This window comes from Corythoichthys intestinalis, chromosome 10, assembly GCF_030265065.1.
Source record: "Corythoichthys intestinalis isolate RoL2023-P3 chromosome 10, ASM3026506v1, whole genome shotgun sequence".
Classification (NCBI taxonomy): domain Eukaryota; kingdom Metazoa; phylum Chordata; class Actinopteri; order Syngnathiformes; family Syngnathidae; genus Corythoichthys; species Corythoichthys intestinalis.
Window position 1 is genome coordinate 49175152 of NC_080404.1, and position 15421 is coordinate 49190572.

Below are 15421 nucleotides of genomic sequence, written 5' to 3' on the forward strand. Positions count from 1 at the left end.
TGTGAAAAAAAAATGTGTTTTTATCACGACCAGTTTTGTTTTTGACAGCCATTTTGATTTTCGTCTTAATCTTAGCCTGGACGATAAAGCTTATTAGTCCTTGTCATATTTTAGTCATCTCAAAAAGTCATCTAGTTTTTGTTGAAAAAAAACTCAAGACTAATATCATCTAGTTTTAGTCGACGTTTACGAAAAATGTTTTTGTCTGTAAAATAAAAAAATATATATATTCCAAAAATAAATAACGTTTTCCAACTATTAAATTATATATATATATATATATATATACATACAGTGCCTTGCAAAAGTATTCGGCCCCCTTGAACCTTGCAACATTTCGCCACATTTCAGGCTTCAAACATAAAGATATAAAATTTTAATTTTTTGTCAAGAATCAACAACAAGTGGGACACAATCGTGAAGTGGAACAAAACTTATTGGATAATTTAAACTTTTTTAACAAATAAAAAACTGAAAAGTGGGGCGTGCAATATTATCCGGCCCCCTTGCGTTAATACTTTGTAGCGCCACCTTTTGCTCCAATTACAGCTGCAAGTCGCTTGGGGTATGTTTCTATCGGTTTTGCACATCGAGAGACTGACATTCTTGCCCATTCTTCCTTTCAAAACAGCTCGAGCTCAGTGAGGTTGGATGGAGAGTGTTTGTGAACAGCAGTCTTCAGCTCTTTCCACAGATTCTCGATTGGATTCAGGTCTGGACTTTGACTTGGCCATTCTAACACCTGGATACGTTTATTTTTGAACCTTTCCATTGTAGATTTGGCTTTATGTTTTGGATCATTGTCCTGTTGGAAGATAAATCTCCATCCCAGTCTCAGGTCTTGTGCAGATACCAACAGGTTTTCTTCCAGAATGTTCCTGTATTTGGCTGCATCCATCTTCCCGTCAATTTTAACCATCTTCCCTGTCCCTGCTGAAGAAAAGCAGGCCCAAACCATGATGCTGCCACCACCATGTTTGACAGTGGGGATGGTGTGTTCAGGGTGATGAGCTGTGTTGCTTTTACGCCAAACATATCGTTTTGCATTGTGGCCAAAAAGTTCAATTTTGGTTTCATCTGACCAGAGCACCTTCTTCCACATGTTTGGTGTGTCTCCCAGGTGGCTTGTGGCAAACTTTAAACGAGACTTTTTATGGATATCTTTGAGAAATGGCTTTCTTCTTGCCACTTCCATAAAGACCAGATTTGTGCAGTGTACGACTGATTGTTGTCCTATGGACAGACTCTCCCGCTTCAGCTGTAGATCTCTGCAGTTCATCCAGAGTGATCATGGGCCTCTTGGCTGCATCTCTGATCAGTTTTCTCATTGTTTGAGAAGAAAGTTTGGAAGGACGGCCGGGTCTTGGTAGATTTGCAGTGGTCTGATGCTCCTTCCATTTCAATATGATGGCTTGCACAGTGCTCCTTGAGATGTTTAAAGCTTGGGAAGTCTTTTTGTATTCAAATCCGGCTTTAAACATCTCCACAACAGTATCTCGGACCTGCCTGGTGTGTTCCTTGGTTTTCATAATGCTCTCTGCACTTTAAACAGAACCCTGAGACTATCACAGAGCAGGTGCATTTATACGAAGACTTGATTACACACAGGTAGATTCTATTTATCATCATCGGTCATTTAGGACAACATTGGATCATTCAGAGATCCTCACTGAACTTCTGGAGTGAGTTTGCTGCACTGAAAGTAAAGGGGCCGAATAATATTGCACGCCCCACTTTTCAGTTTTTTATTTGTTAAAAAAGTTTAAATTATCCAATAAATGTTGTTCCACTTCACGATTGTGTCCCACTTGTTGTTGATTCTTGACAAAAAAATTAAATTTCATATCTTTATGTTTGAAGCCTGAAATGTGGCGAAAGGTTGCAAGATTCAAGGGGGCCGAATACTTTTGCAAGGCACTGTATATATAATCACACACTTAGCACGAAAGCATTACATTATTTTCATTTAATTATACCCACATGGACACCACGAACTGTATGTAAAAGAAGTTGTCCGAGAGTTTAAGAGGAAGCTCGCCGTTAGCAGTAGTGTGATGCTAACGAAAACGTGAATGCTATGCTAACCCTACAAGTTACATTCAGTGTGGGATGATCATTCAGCCCAAACCTTTAAAAGCTAAAGCAACATTACATATTCACTCTGGCAAAGATAAGAAAACAAATTTTACCGTGAGATCCACAACCAGACACTGCTACAATGCAGGCTAACTTCACATAAAATGTCATACATTGTGAACATGTGACGGAGCTATTCCGCATTTTCGTCTCATTCTCGTCTCGTCAGACGAAAACTGGCATTAGGCTCGTTATGTTTTAGTCTCCCAAAACACGTTTTTATCTCGTTATCGTCTTGTTGTCATCATGAAAAACTGTTCATTACCTGGTCTTTCCTTTGGAAAGATCAGGTAGTGAGATTCTACGGCCTCCCCCTATATGTTATTCTGTTTTTTTTTTTGAATGAGAATCCTTCGGCGCACTGCGCAGCCCGAACCGCTTGACCGATCGGTACCATTCAAGTCCGGAATTTTTGCGCGATGCAGGGACTTTTTCAAAAGTCCCCAAAAAATTTTCCGTTTGCCCGTAAACGGCAATTTTCTGAAAAAAAAAACGCAATTTTCAAAACGCTATTTGTCCTACAATTTTTGACTAAATCGCATAATTTGGGCATCAAAAATTCCGGGACGGTGAGGGGCATAAAAGTTGTATACAGAATTTGGAAAAAATTTACGGTTCCCCAGAAATTTGACAAAAACTTGCCCATTCATTTTTAATGAGAAAAAAAAAGTTTCAAAATGTATCTAGTCCTACAATTTTTCACCAAATCACACAATTTGGGCATCAAACATTCCAGGACAGGGAGGGGAATAAGGTTATTAATACAATTTGGAAAAAATATACGGTTCCCCGGAAATTTGCAAAAAACCTGCCCATTCATTTTTAATGGGAAAAAAAGACAAGTTTCAAACTGTTACTAGTCCGTCAAGTTTTGACGAAAACACACAAGATGGGCGTCAAAAATTCCGGGATGGCGAGGGGAATAAAAATGACAGCGGTAAATTTTTTGATAAAATGTACGGTTTCCCGGCAATTTGCCAAAAACTGGCCCATTCATTTTTAATGGGAAACAAAGAAAAGTTTCAAAATGTATCTAGTCCTTCAATTTTTGATCAAATCACATAATTTGGGCATCAAAAATTCCGTGACGGTGGGGGGCATAAAAGTTGTATATAGAATTTTGATAAAAAATTACGGTCCCCTGGAAATTTGCCAAAAACTGTCCCATGCATTTCTAATGAGAACATTTCCCATTCACTTACAATGGGATTTCCAATTGAATTTTTTTACATTGCATTGATGCCATTGACGGCCATGCATGTCGAATCTATTGATGCCAATGTACTTGGATTCAAATGACTTTATGGATGTCAATGCCATTGACGGCCATGGACGTCCAAAATGTTTCCCATTCATTTTCAATGGGGGAAAAAACTAGATTTCCCCAAATCAACAGATAATGACCAGATATCAATAGGACCTGTCCCCAAACATCCCTAACTCCATTGACCCTTATAGGGGGTGCTGCCATTGACATCCATGGACGTCCAAATTTTTTCCCATTCATTTCCAATGGCATTTCTTCATGTTTGTTCATTCTATTGATGCCAATGTACTTGGATTCCATTGACGCTTATGTAAGTTGATACAATTGACGTCCATGGACGTCCAAAATTTTTCCCATTCATTTTCAATGGGAATTTTTTTTTTTCCCCCAAATCAACAGAAAATGACTAGATATCAATAGGACGTGTCTCCCAAATGTCCCCGATTGCATTGCCGCTTATGGAGGGTCATGCGATTGACGTCCATGGACGTCCAAACTTCCCATTCATTTCCAATGGCATTTCTTCATGATTGTTCATTCTATTGATGCCAATGTACTTGTATTCCATTGACGCTTATGTAAGTTGATACAGTTGACGTCCATGGACGTCCAAAATTTTTCCCATTCATTTTCAATGGGAAATTTTTTTTTCCCCCAAATCAACAGAAAATGACTAGATATCAATAAGACGTGTCCCCCAAATGTCCCCGATTGCATTGCCGCTTATGGAGGGCGATGCCATTGACGTCCATGGACGTCCAAACTTCCCATTCATTTCCAGTGGCATTTCTTCATGTTTGTTCATTCTATTGATGCCAATGTACTTGGATTCCATTGACGCTTATGTAAGTTGATACCATTGATGTCCATGGACGTCCAAAATTTTTCCCATTCATTTTCAATGGGAATTTTTTTTTTCCCTAAATCAACAGGAAATGACCAGATATCATTAGGACGTGTACCCCAAATGTCCCCGATTGCATTGACGCATATGGAGGGTGCTGCCATTGACGGCCATGGACGTCCAAATTTCCCATTCATTTCTAATGGCATTTAATTTGTTTTATGCCATTGATAGGCATGTTTGTCCATTCTAGTGATAGCCTTGGGCGTGGCTACGATCTGTATAGCCACACAGGCAAGACCAGGTGTAATTTCTCCCGAAATTGCAGTTTCTAGTTGACTGAAGGAATTCGGCCTCCCGGCCAAGCCGCCGACCGTGACAGCCAAACCAGTAGGCATCCTGCTGGCGCCGCTCCAGTAGATTGGCCGGGAAGGGCAAACTCTGCACGTTAATTTCGGTGTTAACCCTTTGTACTGACTCCATTTTGAACGGTTAAAAGAAGGCTCACCGAAAACAGTGACAATTTATTCAGTTATTTACACAGTGATCAAAAAAACAAGGCAAAACAGACGACAGAGAGGCAATACTAGATGCAGGGTCAGCAAAAAAACAGATACATCGAAATGTCCCCGAGAAGCGACAGTTGTTATCTGAATGTTCAGTCTTTTGAAAGCTCTCGCGGGGCGGGCCGTGGGCAGGAAGAAGGGTGTAAAGAACGAAGAAGAAGGGTGTGTTTGGGATTATTGTCTTTTTGTGGATTGGACGGGAGGATTCGGGAGTTACTGTTGTCCTGGCAACGAGGATGTGGATTCTGCCACCTCCGCGTCAAAGGGGGCTCTTGGAGTCTTGTCAGTTGTGTTATCAGTTGGATATCGGGCGTTCTCCGATGCTGCTTAATTTAGGACAGAACGCCCAGTGGCCTATACTACGAACTGAGTTCAACCTCCCCAGAAGTAATCCAGTTTACCAGCGGGTAACCGGAGTTGACAAAACCTGGTTGTCTAGTTTGTGGTCAGCCGGTGCTACGATGCTGATTATGAGGTTGATTAGTCGAACCTGTGTCAACCCAGTCAGAGTTACTGCGCGTTCACATAAAAGGGGGCGGAGACCAGAGTCAAACACTACTTGTGACGATGGCACGGGCACCTTACTTCACGGAGGAGGAATGCGCGATGATCATGCAGAGTTATGAGGAATTAAAATCCACCCTCAACGCGAAATCGAACATCGTTTCAGCGAGTGGAGCGCGACGGGTCTGTTGACAGCGAATTTACAGATCGTGTGATTTGTGAATGCGTCAATATGCCAGTTTACTTATGTCCATGCAAAGAAACAAAGCCTGCTGTCAGGACAATAAAATAAGATTTGGTACGTTAACAGTAAAAAAAATAATTTATCGCGCATCACCACATGAAGCAGGATAATTGTATGTTTAGTCCCATTGACTGTATGAATACGTATGTCCTTTTTTTAATTTTTCCTTAGTTTGGGCCTAAAAAAATCAAGCCCGACCCGAGCCCGATCAATTAACTTGATTTGCAGGCCCGAGCCCGACCTGACCCCCCCCCTCCATAATTTTATGTTATCTTTGTGAGGACTCAGGAGAAGAAGGAAATGCGGGGATGTCATGCGTTGTTGCGTGAATTAAAGCCCGTCTTTTGTAACGAATTTTCACAGTTAAACAAGACTGTAAGATGAGTATTCAATAAACATTTATATCTTTTATATTTGTGCGTCTGTCCCATCAGTGGATTTGACATTTAATTTAATCTCTTCGAGTTGGCAGAAAAAAACGCAAGTTTTCTCAATGTTTACATAGTCTACATATTTCTATGATTATTATTAACTCATTTACACAACGAATTAACGCTGGAAAAGTCAGTTAAATATATTTCTTGTATATGAGAGCAAAGCTCCGCATTCATTTACATTCAGCAATTTCAACGATCAATTTGAAGCGTTTCCATACCCCACTTCGAATCGCACGGCATACAGTGTTCTTACGCAGATATTCAGCATCACCATTGGAATGCATATATTGTCCCTGGCGAAAGAGCGCACGGAGAGGCACACAATCTGCCCGTTTGTGAGGGCCTGACTTCGGCGGGTTACATTATAGTGACGTCCGCCTCGATCAGTTGGCACAGGTAAAGAATTCCCTCTGCTGAAAATCTATATCTTTCATGGAGAACATCTTCCGGGTACGCCAGCGGATTCTGGCGGTCTCCAAAAACCCGTGCCCTCCGAAGAGAGCCCCTCACAATCCGCGCGCCAATGTCGTATGGGTCGTCCAGGTACGCTGTCATTGTCAGGAGGACACGTCTGCGGAGGAGTGCTGTTTAAATATAGCGTGGTTAATTAGAATTCTGGGGTTAAGCAAGATCTAACTCTGAGACGACCAGGTTTGTCGTGTGGCGTGTGTTGCCATGGCAACACTTCTCGGTTCCAACATATCCACCTTTCGTAGTCTCGCTTAGCCGCGAACTTAGGTCGCACGTGATGAAGTTACTCTCGAAGTTACCCTGCTAAGCCAGAAAACTGGCTTCGCAGTATAGGCCACTGATTGCGTCAATGTTGCTCACGATGCACATGTTGGGCTTCTGTGATAAGATGGTGTTGTGTATTTTTATGCCCTATACTCTGCTTTCTTTCATTAAACTATGATATAAGTGCTATTTATTTTTATATTAGGTGTGTTAGAGTAATACAAACAGTTAGACGGTGCCTACGAAAAACGATACCATCTCCTTCATGACTAAATATTTTCTTTATAATCATCATTGACGAAAACAACACTGATCATGATAATAATATGACATATGACAACAACAGTGTTGATACTTTAAAGTTAATGTATCAAACCAGTGCAGTACAGTTTATGATGTGGTGCATACATGCTACAAATAAGGCTCTCTCATGCATTACTATAGCCATATGTTTACAACACTACCAGTTGTATACAGCAGCATTTGTACACAGCTGTTACTAAGCATATGCATGATGTTATCAGAGGTCACAAAAGGCTATAATAAATTACAATACTACACAAATAGATGAAGACAGCTGCTTCAACCTCACACACAACACGTACAGTAATTTTATTTTCTTTGCCCACAGCTCTTTTTCATTGATTTTCATTGTCCCGTATTAAAGTGACAGTGAGCAGCTTCAAGGACAGCTCACTGTCGTTTTGACTATAGGCTCGCTCAAGGTGCTGTGTTTTGTTCTTCGGGCTATCAAAATGTATAAAAACGTATGAAACATGTATGAAAACATTTATACTCAATCACAGGGCGGACATACAGCATGTCGCACACTCATTTGAATGGACGCTCAACTAATAATCTTCAGTTAACCTAACCAACATAATTAACCTTTCAGAGGCACATGAATTGATTACTATGCCTAATCATCAAGCTAAGACGTTTGCAACAGTGTTGGGTCTGCTCGAACATATCCACACCCATACCCAGTACATTACTATCTTTCAGGAATTTCACTCAGGGCATGTAAGACACAAATGGACCGACACTTATTTCCTGTCACACTTTATCTGTGTCACTTTTAGAGCAAGAAACACGCCAACAAGGTGCGTCTATTTTACATGCTTCACCCAGAAGATGGAGGGCCACCTTCCAAGAGGCTGAGGCCAGACAATCCGGTATGATGTCACTCACACTATCCATTACATACTGTATGTATGTGCAGCCTACTCTAAAACGCAATTCCCCTCACCAAGGAGGTTGCTTTGTTTGGGTAGTTTTGCCTGCAGTCAATTCTTTATGTATCTAAAAAAGATGTCCATGTGAAATGGAATCCAATTTGAGTGAATTTTGCATGAATGCCGTTCTCGTACAGATTGTGCATTTTAAATGGAAGTTGAATATCTTCATATTTGTATCTGTTAAATCTCATTAGTTTTGTTTTGTTTGAATGACAGTGTTTCCTCATATATGTATTATGGTCATTGCTTGACACTTTATGTAACAGGGATCCCCAACCACCGGGCCGGGGGCCTGTACCGGTCCGTGGCGCATTTGCTACCTGGCCACAGATACAATACATCATTTGTTAACAATCGCAATCTGGCCTGTGCCTCTTGACTACGGTGGGCGAGAGGTGTCAGGCGAAATGCAAAGTCCAAACACTTTGCAAATAGAAAAAGCACGAACCCCAATTGCAAACGCTTTGCAAAAGGAAAAAAAAGCACGAATGCAAACTGCCACAACAAGATCCCCAATTCCTAAAGCGCGATCGCAAATTGGCAAAAGCTCGAACCCCAATTGCCACAACACGACAGCAAATGGTGCAAATTGCCACAACACAATCCCCAATTCCTAAAGCGCGATTGCAAATTGGCAAAAGCACGAATGCCAATTGCCACAACGCGACAGCAAATGGCTCGCAGCACGACCGCAAAAGGCTCGCAAGACAATTGCAAAGACGATGACCCAGAAGTAAAAAAAAAATAATACTAATAAAAAAGACGACACTTTGTATATTGCTATATGTGCTTCGTCCTCCGTAAAGTTGCCCACCCCCACATCAGACGTAAATTTATATAAAATTGATGTTAATCGTTTGTGCTGCAACGGTTTTGTAGATACAGTATTATGCTTTTACTGAGATATTAATTTCGAGTGGGGACGTCACTCGTAGCTTTTTCTTAGCTTAGCTCCCGCAGCTAATGGAGCGTACTAAGTCTCTCAATAACAGAGGGGTGTCCTAACAAGGCTAGCACGAAGGTAGCGCAAACAAATTCTGGTCCATTTTGCAGTAAATTGGGCGTTTATAGGGACGTCATCACTCAAAATTAATATCTCAAGCCCCCCAAATTACTGCAAAATGGACCCGAATTTGTTTGCGCTACGTTCGTGCTAGCCTTATTAGGACACCCCTCTGTTATTTTTATATAAATTTGCGTCTGGTGGGGGGGCGGGTGGTTGAACTTTACGGAGGCCCATAGAGATGGTCACAAAGCACATATAGCAATATACAAGGTGTCTTTTTTATTTTTAAACTTCTGGGTCATCATCTTTGCAATTGTCTTGCGAGCCTTTTGCGGTCGTGCTGCAAGCCATTTGCTGTCGTGTTGTGGCAATTGGCGTTTGTGCTTTTGCCAATTTGCAATCGCTCTTTAGGATTTGAGAATTGTGTTGTGGCAGTTTGCATCCGTGCTTTTTTTTCTTTTGCAAAGCATTTGCAATTGGGGTTCGTGCTTTTTCTCTTTGCAAAGTGTTTGGACTTTGCATTTCGCCTGATACCTCTCGGAAACCGTACTTGACACATCAATATCACTAATCTGAGTAGAGAGTTGTGTACGTCGCCCTCTAGTGGTTGGTCGTCATTACTGGTGTGTTTGCACACCTACAGCTGCCCAACGTCAGTCAATGTAAACAGTAACGTTACTTGCTGTTAGCAGTGAGCTGCGGGCGGCACACCTCAGCAATGGCGGACACGGTACTTCCAGCCTTTTTACTCGGTTTAGTCTTGTCCTCAATAATGACGTAGGTGCATTAGAGTTGTTCCTGGAAATAATAAGCCCACACTTTAGTGAAGATGACAGAAAAACAGATGTATTTTGACAGCTTTTTTAAGTGGAAAAGGTGACCTACTGAGCCAGAAGAGGAGCCTACAACCAAGTCCATTCTGCATAATATGTGGCTAAAGGCTAGCAAACGAGGTAACAAAGGCGAATTCACTGAGAGCATCATACCTCGTGGAAAACATATTGCTATAGCAAAGACACTTGATGACACTTTCCTGTTGTCATTTTTATGTTGTGGCGGCAAAAGGAGAAAAATTGGTAAAAAGTCACTGATGCGTTACTTTTAAAGTAACTTAGTTACTTTGATAATAAAGTAATCAGTAAACTAACTAGATTACTTTTTTGAGGTGTAATCTGTGACAACATTGATTATACCACAGTATATGTGTGGTCCACTTTCCTTTGTTGCACCGGCTTCCGTCAAAGATCGAAGTCGATGCAAACGCTTTCGTGCGAATGCTGCAAAGATGGCAGAGCAACAAAAAAGACAAAAGGTTTGGTCTGAGGAGGAAAAAAAGAGAGGCTACCAGGATATAGAGAATAAACATTGGCTCGGCTTTCACTTGCTGGCCCTCCTCCATCTTAACCGAGGGCGGGTTAGCCACATTAAGCCACACGGTTGCTAACCGTCATATACTATTGTTTAGCCACAACTGCATTCATTACCTTATTACAATTTATCCTTCACACAGCCGCTGGAAACTGAAATGTTGTTTAATCCATCTGCAGGTGACCGGGAGATCGTGATTTTACGACTCTGCGCGGGTGTGCGCTGGTGCTCATGGGAAACGCAGTCTTCCTTAAGGCCAAATACTACCACTTTTGTCCACCGGCGTCGTTAAAATCGACCAAAACTGAAAATTTACCTTGTGTTGCTTTAAACTGTTTTCATTATGGTCTTTAAAAAAAAGTCTTAAAAAGACTTAAATTTGGCTTGTTCAAACCTGGAGAGACCCTGTATGGCCAGGATATGGGGGTAGACCCTAAACTGGTTGCCAGCACATCACAGCTTTAGTTGATTATATTATAGTCATTATAGTCAATACTGTATGTTAACAATATTATAGTGTTTTTTTTGTTTGTTTGTGTTTTTAACAAAGTAATTGTGCATAAAATAATTCATAATGCAATGGAACATATTCTAAAATTTACTAAACTGTTATTTAAGGTCATGTGTACTTAACTTGCTTATTTTTAAAATAAGCTAGAAATAAGCTTTATTTTGAAAAATGGATATACGGCTTTAAAGATGTACCCAAAATAGGTCATTTTGACCCAAAACATAACAGAAGCGTTAATGATTATAATTTTTACTTCTTGTAGTCACAAAATACTATAGAGCTTGCAGGTGAAAATGGGTCACCGCTTCCTTGCTTGGTCGTACTTTACCAGATAGGACAGAGGGAGCCTGATTCCTCCCAGTGTAATCTCCCTGGAGTCCTGGGACATCCATTCTTAAGCTTGGCCGTGGCAAGAGAGCACTCGTGGCGATTTATGTTGTTGAATCACTCAAAGTATTTTTTTTTTTTTTTTTGCTGTAATTCTCCCCAGTGATGTGACGGTGGTGTTTCTGGTGAGCATCAGTGACTGCCAAGCAGCTCTGTATCGGACTACTGCAGGCAATGGCAATGGTGTGTGTACTGAGGATTGTGTCAATGGGTATTAAATTGTGCTGTTTGTGTGTTTGCAAATGACAGACAGTTAATAACACCATGCAATATGTAAGCAATAGCAATGGAAAATAGATGTGTGATTGTGATTGTGATGGATGCCATTGGAAAAATCCAACATTTAACGGCATTGTCACATTTATCAGCTAAGACTTTGATTTCCACTGAACACGCACAGTACACCCAGTGTGGACATAGCTGGTGGAAAAGCAAATCAAACAAGGCTCGAAATTCAAACGTTACCACACAGAGCGAGGGAGGAGACCTTGCCTGGTTTTCATGGGCCAGTTAGCTCAGTCAGCAAACAGACCTGAGTCCTCGTGCCAAAACACATACAAATATTTGCATAATTGTGTCCGCGATTTAAGAAATGTGCACATTTTTAAATGATGAAATAGGTTGCGAGCCCCAGGCAATCATCTTCAAAGAAACAGATTAGACTTAGTTTTTAATTTGAAGTGATTTAAATGCAGCAAGGCAGAGGCATTACTTAAGAGCCTGTGTGTTTTTTTATAGTTCAAAAGCAAAGAAAGGGAGGCTGCCAAGATGTATTTGTAGACCAATAACAAGCACAGATCAAACATCAGTATTGTCAGTGCCGGTCGGTTACTTCTCTGTCTGTTTCAGTGAGGAAAAGAACCTTTCAGAACGATTGGAAAACCAGTATGGCTTGGTATTTAAAAAAAGAAAAGAACATTGAAAAAATATGGCAAAAAATGTTGATAACGATCGATTGATATCTTTTTCTTAATTAACGTCATTGGAGATGTGGTTCCTATTAACTAACGTTCTGTGATACTGAATTGAACCTCTTTAGGCAGCAAACCAGCCAATCAGTAGAGGTGTGCATCGGCACTGCCCTCACGATTCGATTCGATTACGATTTGGAGGGCCACGATTCGATTCGATTCAGAGGGTCATGATTCGATTCAGTTCTATTCGGCAATGCATCGCCATGCATTAAAGCCTGGGATGCATTAAAATTCTAAAGCAAAGCATATTTTTCGTGAATCATGAGGCAACACAAGCGGTCCGACATTAAACAACTTTTTATTGGCTCTTGTGTCACTCCTGGTTGAAGTCAAATGAAAATACTTTCATATATATATATATATATATATATATATATATATATATTTATATATATATATTTATATATATATATTTAAAAAAAAAACATATCACAGCATTTAATTATTGCTTTGAATGAGACCAGGGCTTTCTCTTTTTTTTTACACACAGTAGCAGCCTTTCACTCAGTGCAACATCTGAACTCCTGTGCAAAATCAGTAATAACAGTCACTGTATTTTAGTCACAACGACCCATCAATAGAAATATTCAAGTAAATATTAAAGAAAACGACAAAGAAAATATTGTAGTGCATCAGCATCTTTATCGCAATATCAATCCAGGGATCAGTTCAGTTGCAAACAAAGCATCAACTAAATTGCAATGTAGAACGAAAGTAAAACGTAGGCCTAGACCACTATACATGTGCAATAGAGGTTAGATCGGGCCTAAAAAATCCAGCCTGACCCGACACGGCCCGCTGGTATTGAAGCCCGACCCGGCCCGAGCCCGATCAATTAACTAGATTTGCAGGCCCAGCCCGAAAAACCCGATTTTTTTTTTTTTTTTAATTTGTTGGAGTGACGCGGGGGGGAAAAACGCAGCAGCAGCAATTTATTTTCATTCCTTCGATTTGGCAGAAAAAAAGTTTTCTTAATGTTTAAATAGTCTACATATTTTTATGATCATTATAAAAACATTTACACAACGAAATAACGCCAGGAAAGTTTAATATTTAAAAAAAAATTATAAAAAAATGCAGTTTTGCAGACACACAGAGGAGAAGATTCAAAAGGATCACATTTGTGTTGCCTTTGTGTGCATAAATAAAAGTGTCTTTCGTAACGAATCGCAAGCGCCACAGCGAGAGGAGAAGAAGAAAAAGCGGGCGGCGCCACGGCGTTCATGTGCGTGCACAAGCAAATGCACAATACAGAGCGCCTGCTCTCGGTTTTATCCCATTTTTTAAAATAATTTATTAGTCGGAGCGGCGGCCCGACCCGACCCGACCCGACCTGAACGTGAATGCTTAACATTTTGGGCACAAGATCTAACCTCTAAGAGATAGGACATAACAATGGCTGAAGCGGAGGAAGAGGGAGCGAGAAAGATTATTGATACACCTAAGACATTGAAAGCAGACATCTGGAGACATTTTGGCTTCTACGAAGTTGGTGGGAAACTTGACCAGAGTTATGCGTGTGTAAAAAATGAAACATTACAATAGTAATACAAATGGGGAAACCAAATCCTTTGCATCATCGGAATTGCGCAGGGAAGATTTTTGAACGTACTTATATATTTTAAAATGTGCTGAATCGATTCGGCTTGTTGCCCGCATCAAATCGAATCGTCCATGCCCCACATCGGGATGCATCGCCGCATCGATTACTGTTGACACCACTACCAATTAGTATTGTACATTTAGACTTGTTTTTGTTTTTTTGTTTTTCCACACAAGAGTTTCACACTTTCCTCTCTGACAAAAAAGATAAAAAAAACAACACCCCTTACTCAAAGCGCGCTTTCACACTAGCACTGTTTGGTCCGTTTTAAACAGACCAGAGTTCTTTTTCTCAGATAGTCCGCTTTGTTTTGTAAATATGAACGCGCATCCGAACTCTAGTTTGGACCAAAAAACTCGAACTCTGGTCCACTCAAAAATCGTGGGTCTTGGTTCGCTTTGAGCGCACCTTGCTTCGCTTTTGAATGCAACCGGAGCAGGGTGCACTTTTGCTACTTTATGTTAGGGTGACCTATGCCCTGCGATTGGCGTGCAACCAATTCAAGGTGTACCCTGTCTACTGCCCGTAGTTGCTAGGATAAGCTCCAGCACCTCCGTGACCCTCGTGAGGATAAGCGGCATGGAAAATGAATGAATGAGCATTAGGGGGACCAAACGTCCTCTTTCGCCCGGACATGTCCACTTTTTATATCCTGTCCGGGGCGTCAGCTGGCTTTTATAAATTCATGAAAATGTTTTTGGTTTTCACGCCTGTGTTGAAATTGAATGACGCTCTGCACAGAATACTACGGTACTGTGCTGCCTGTGACGTGTTCCCAGAGAGCCTGGTTCTGCTGTGCTCGGTAACAGAGGAAAAACATCGGAGCAGTGTTACATTATCCCCCAAAGTGCTTAAACACAAAAAGCAAAAGGTTTATTGTTTTGAGGCTACGGTTTGAATTCTGGTCCGCTCAAAAATCGTGGGTCTCGGTCCGCTTTAAGCGCACTCTGCTTTGCTTGTGAATGCAACTGGAGCAGGGTGCGCTTTTGCTACTTTATGTGCAGCGTCACAGCGTTGAGCTGTGATGCTCTAGGCTGTGACGCTACACGCAGGACATCCTTGGAAGCGGAAGTACAGCGAGGATGCTATTCAAAATCAACAATGGCAAGATGAAAGACTATTAGCCAGGGCTAAATGTTGTTGTGCTGCGCTAAGCAGTTGCATTTGATGCACATATTCAGGTTCTAATGTGGCGATTGTGTTTTGCATGCTGTTGCAACGTACCGTATGAGAGTGACTGGGCGAGACAGGCGGAGCCTCTTGGAGCGGCCGTTTTGAGAGTCTCGCCTTCCTGGAAGTGGTGACAATTTGACAGTCCAAAACTAGGCCATAGGTTTGGTCTCAACATTGGTAGGGACGATATTACCATAATGCACATAATGCAAACAATGATCCAAATAAGGGACGGCTAGCTTGTGGAGGCTGGCCTTACCGCAGCAGTTTTGCAGGTTACCAAGTTCAATGTGATGCTAACTCTGATGCAAGTCAGACTTTCAATAGCAAAATTTGTGGTGTTTCCCCGACTTCCAGTGGCTGCTGGTGGCTGAAAAAAAACTTCTCGCCTCTCTGAAAGGGGCGGAGGAGGCGGCATGTTATCGAAA

General features: G+C 41.2%; 1 protein-coding gene across 3 annotated transcripts in view; it reads left to right on the forward strand.

Annotated features, from left to right (window-relative positions):
• Positions 1–15421, forward strand: part of zgc:171482 (zinc finger protein) — a 218175-nt gene that overhangs the window by 87770 nt on the left and 114984 nt on the right. For all 3 annotated transcript variants that reach the window (XR_009064573.1, XR_009064574.1, XM_057847733.1), the window contains exon 3: positions 7816–7908. Coding sequence is in view for 1 of the 3 variants with exons in the window: in XM_057847733.1 (XP_057703716.1) it covers positions 7816–7908 (93 nt within the window). In the remaining 2 variants the exon portion in view is untranslated. The remainder of the gene's footprint in view (positions 1–7815; positions 7909–15421) is intronic.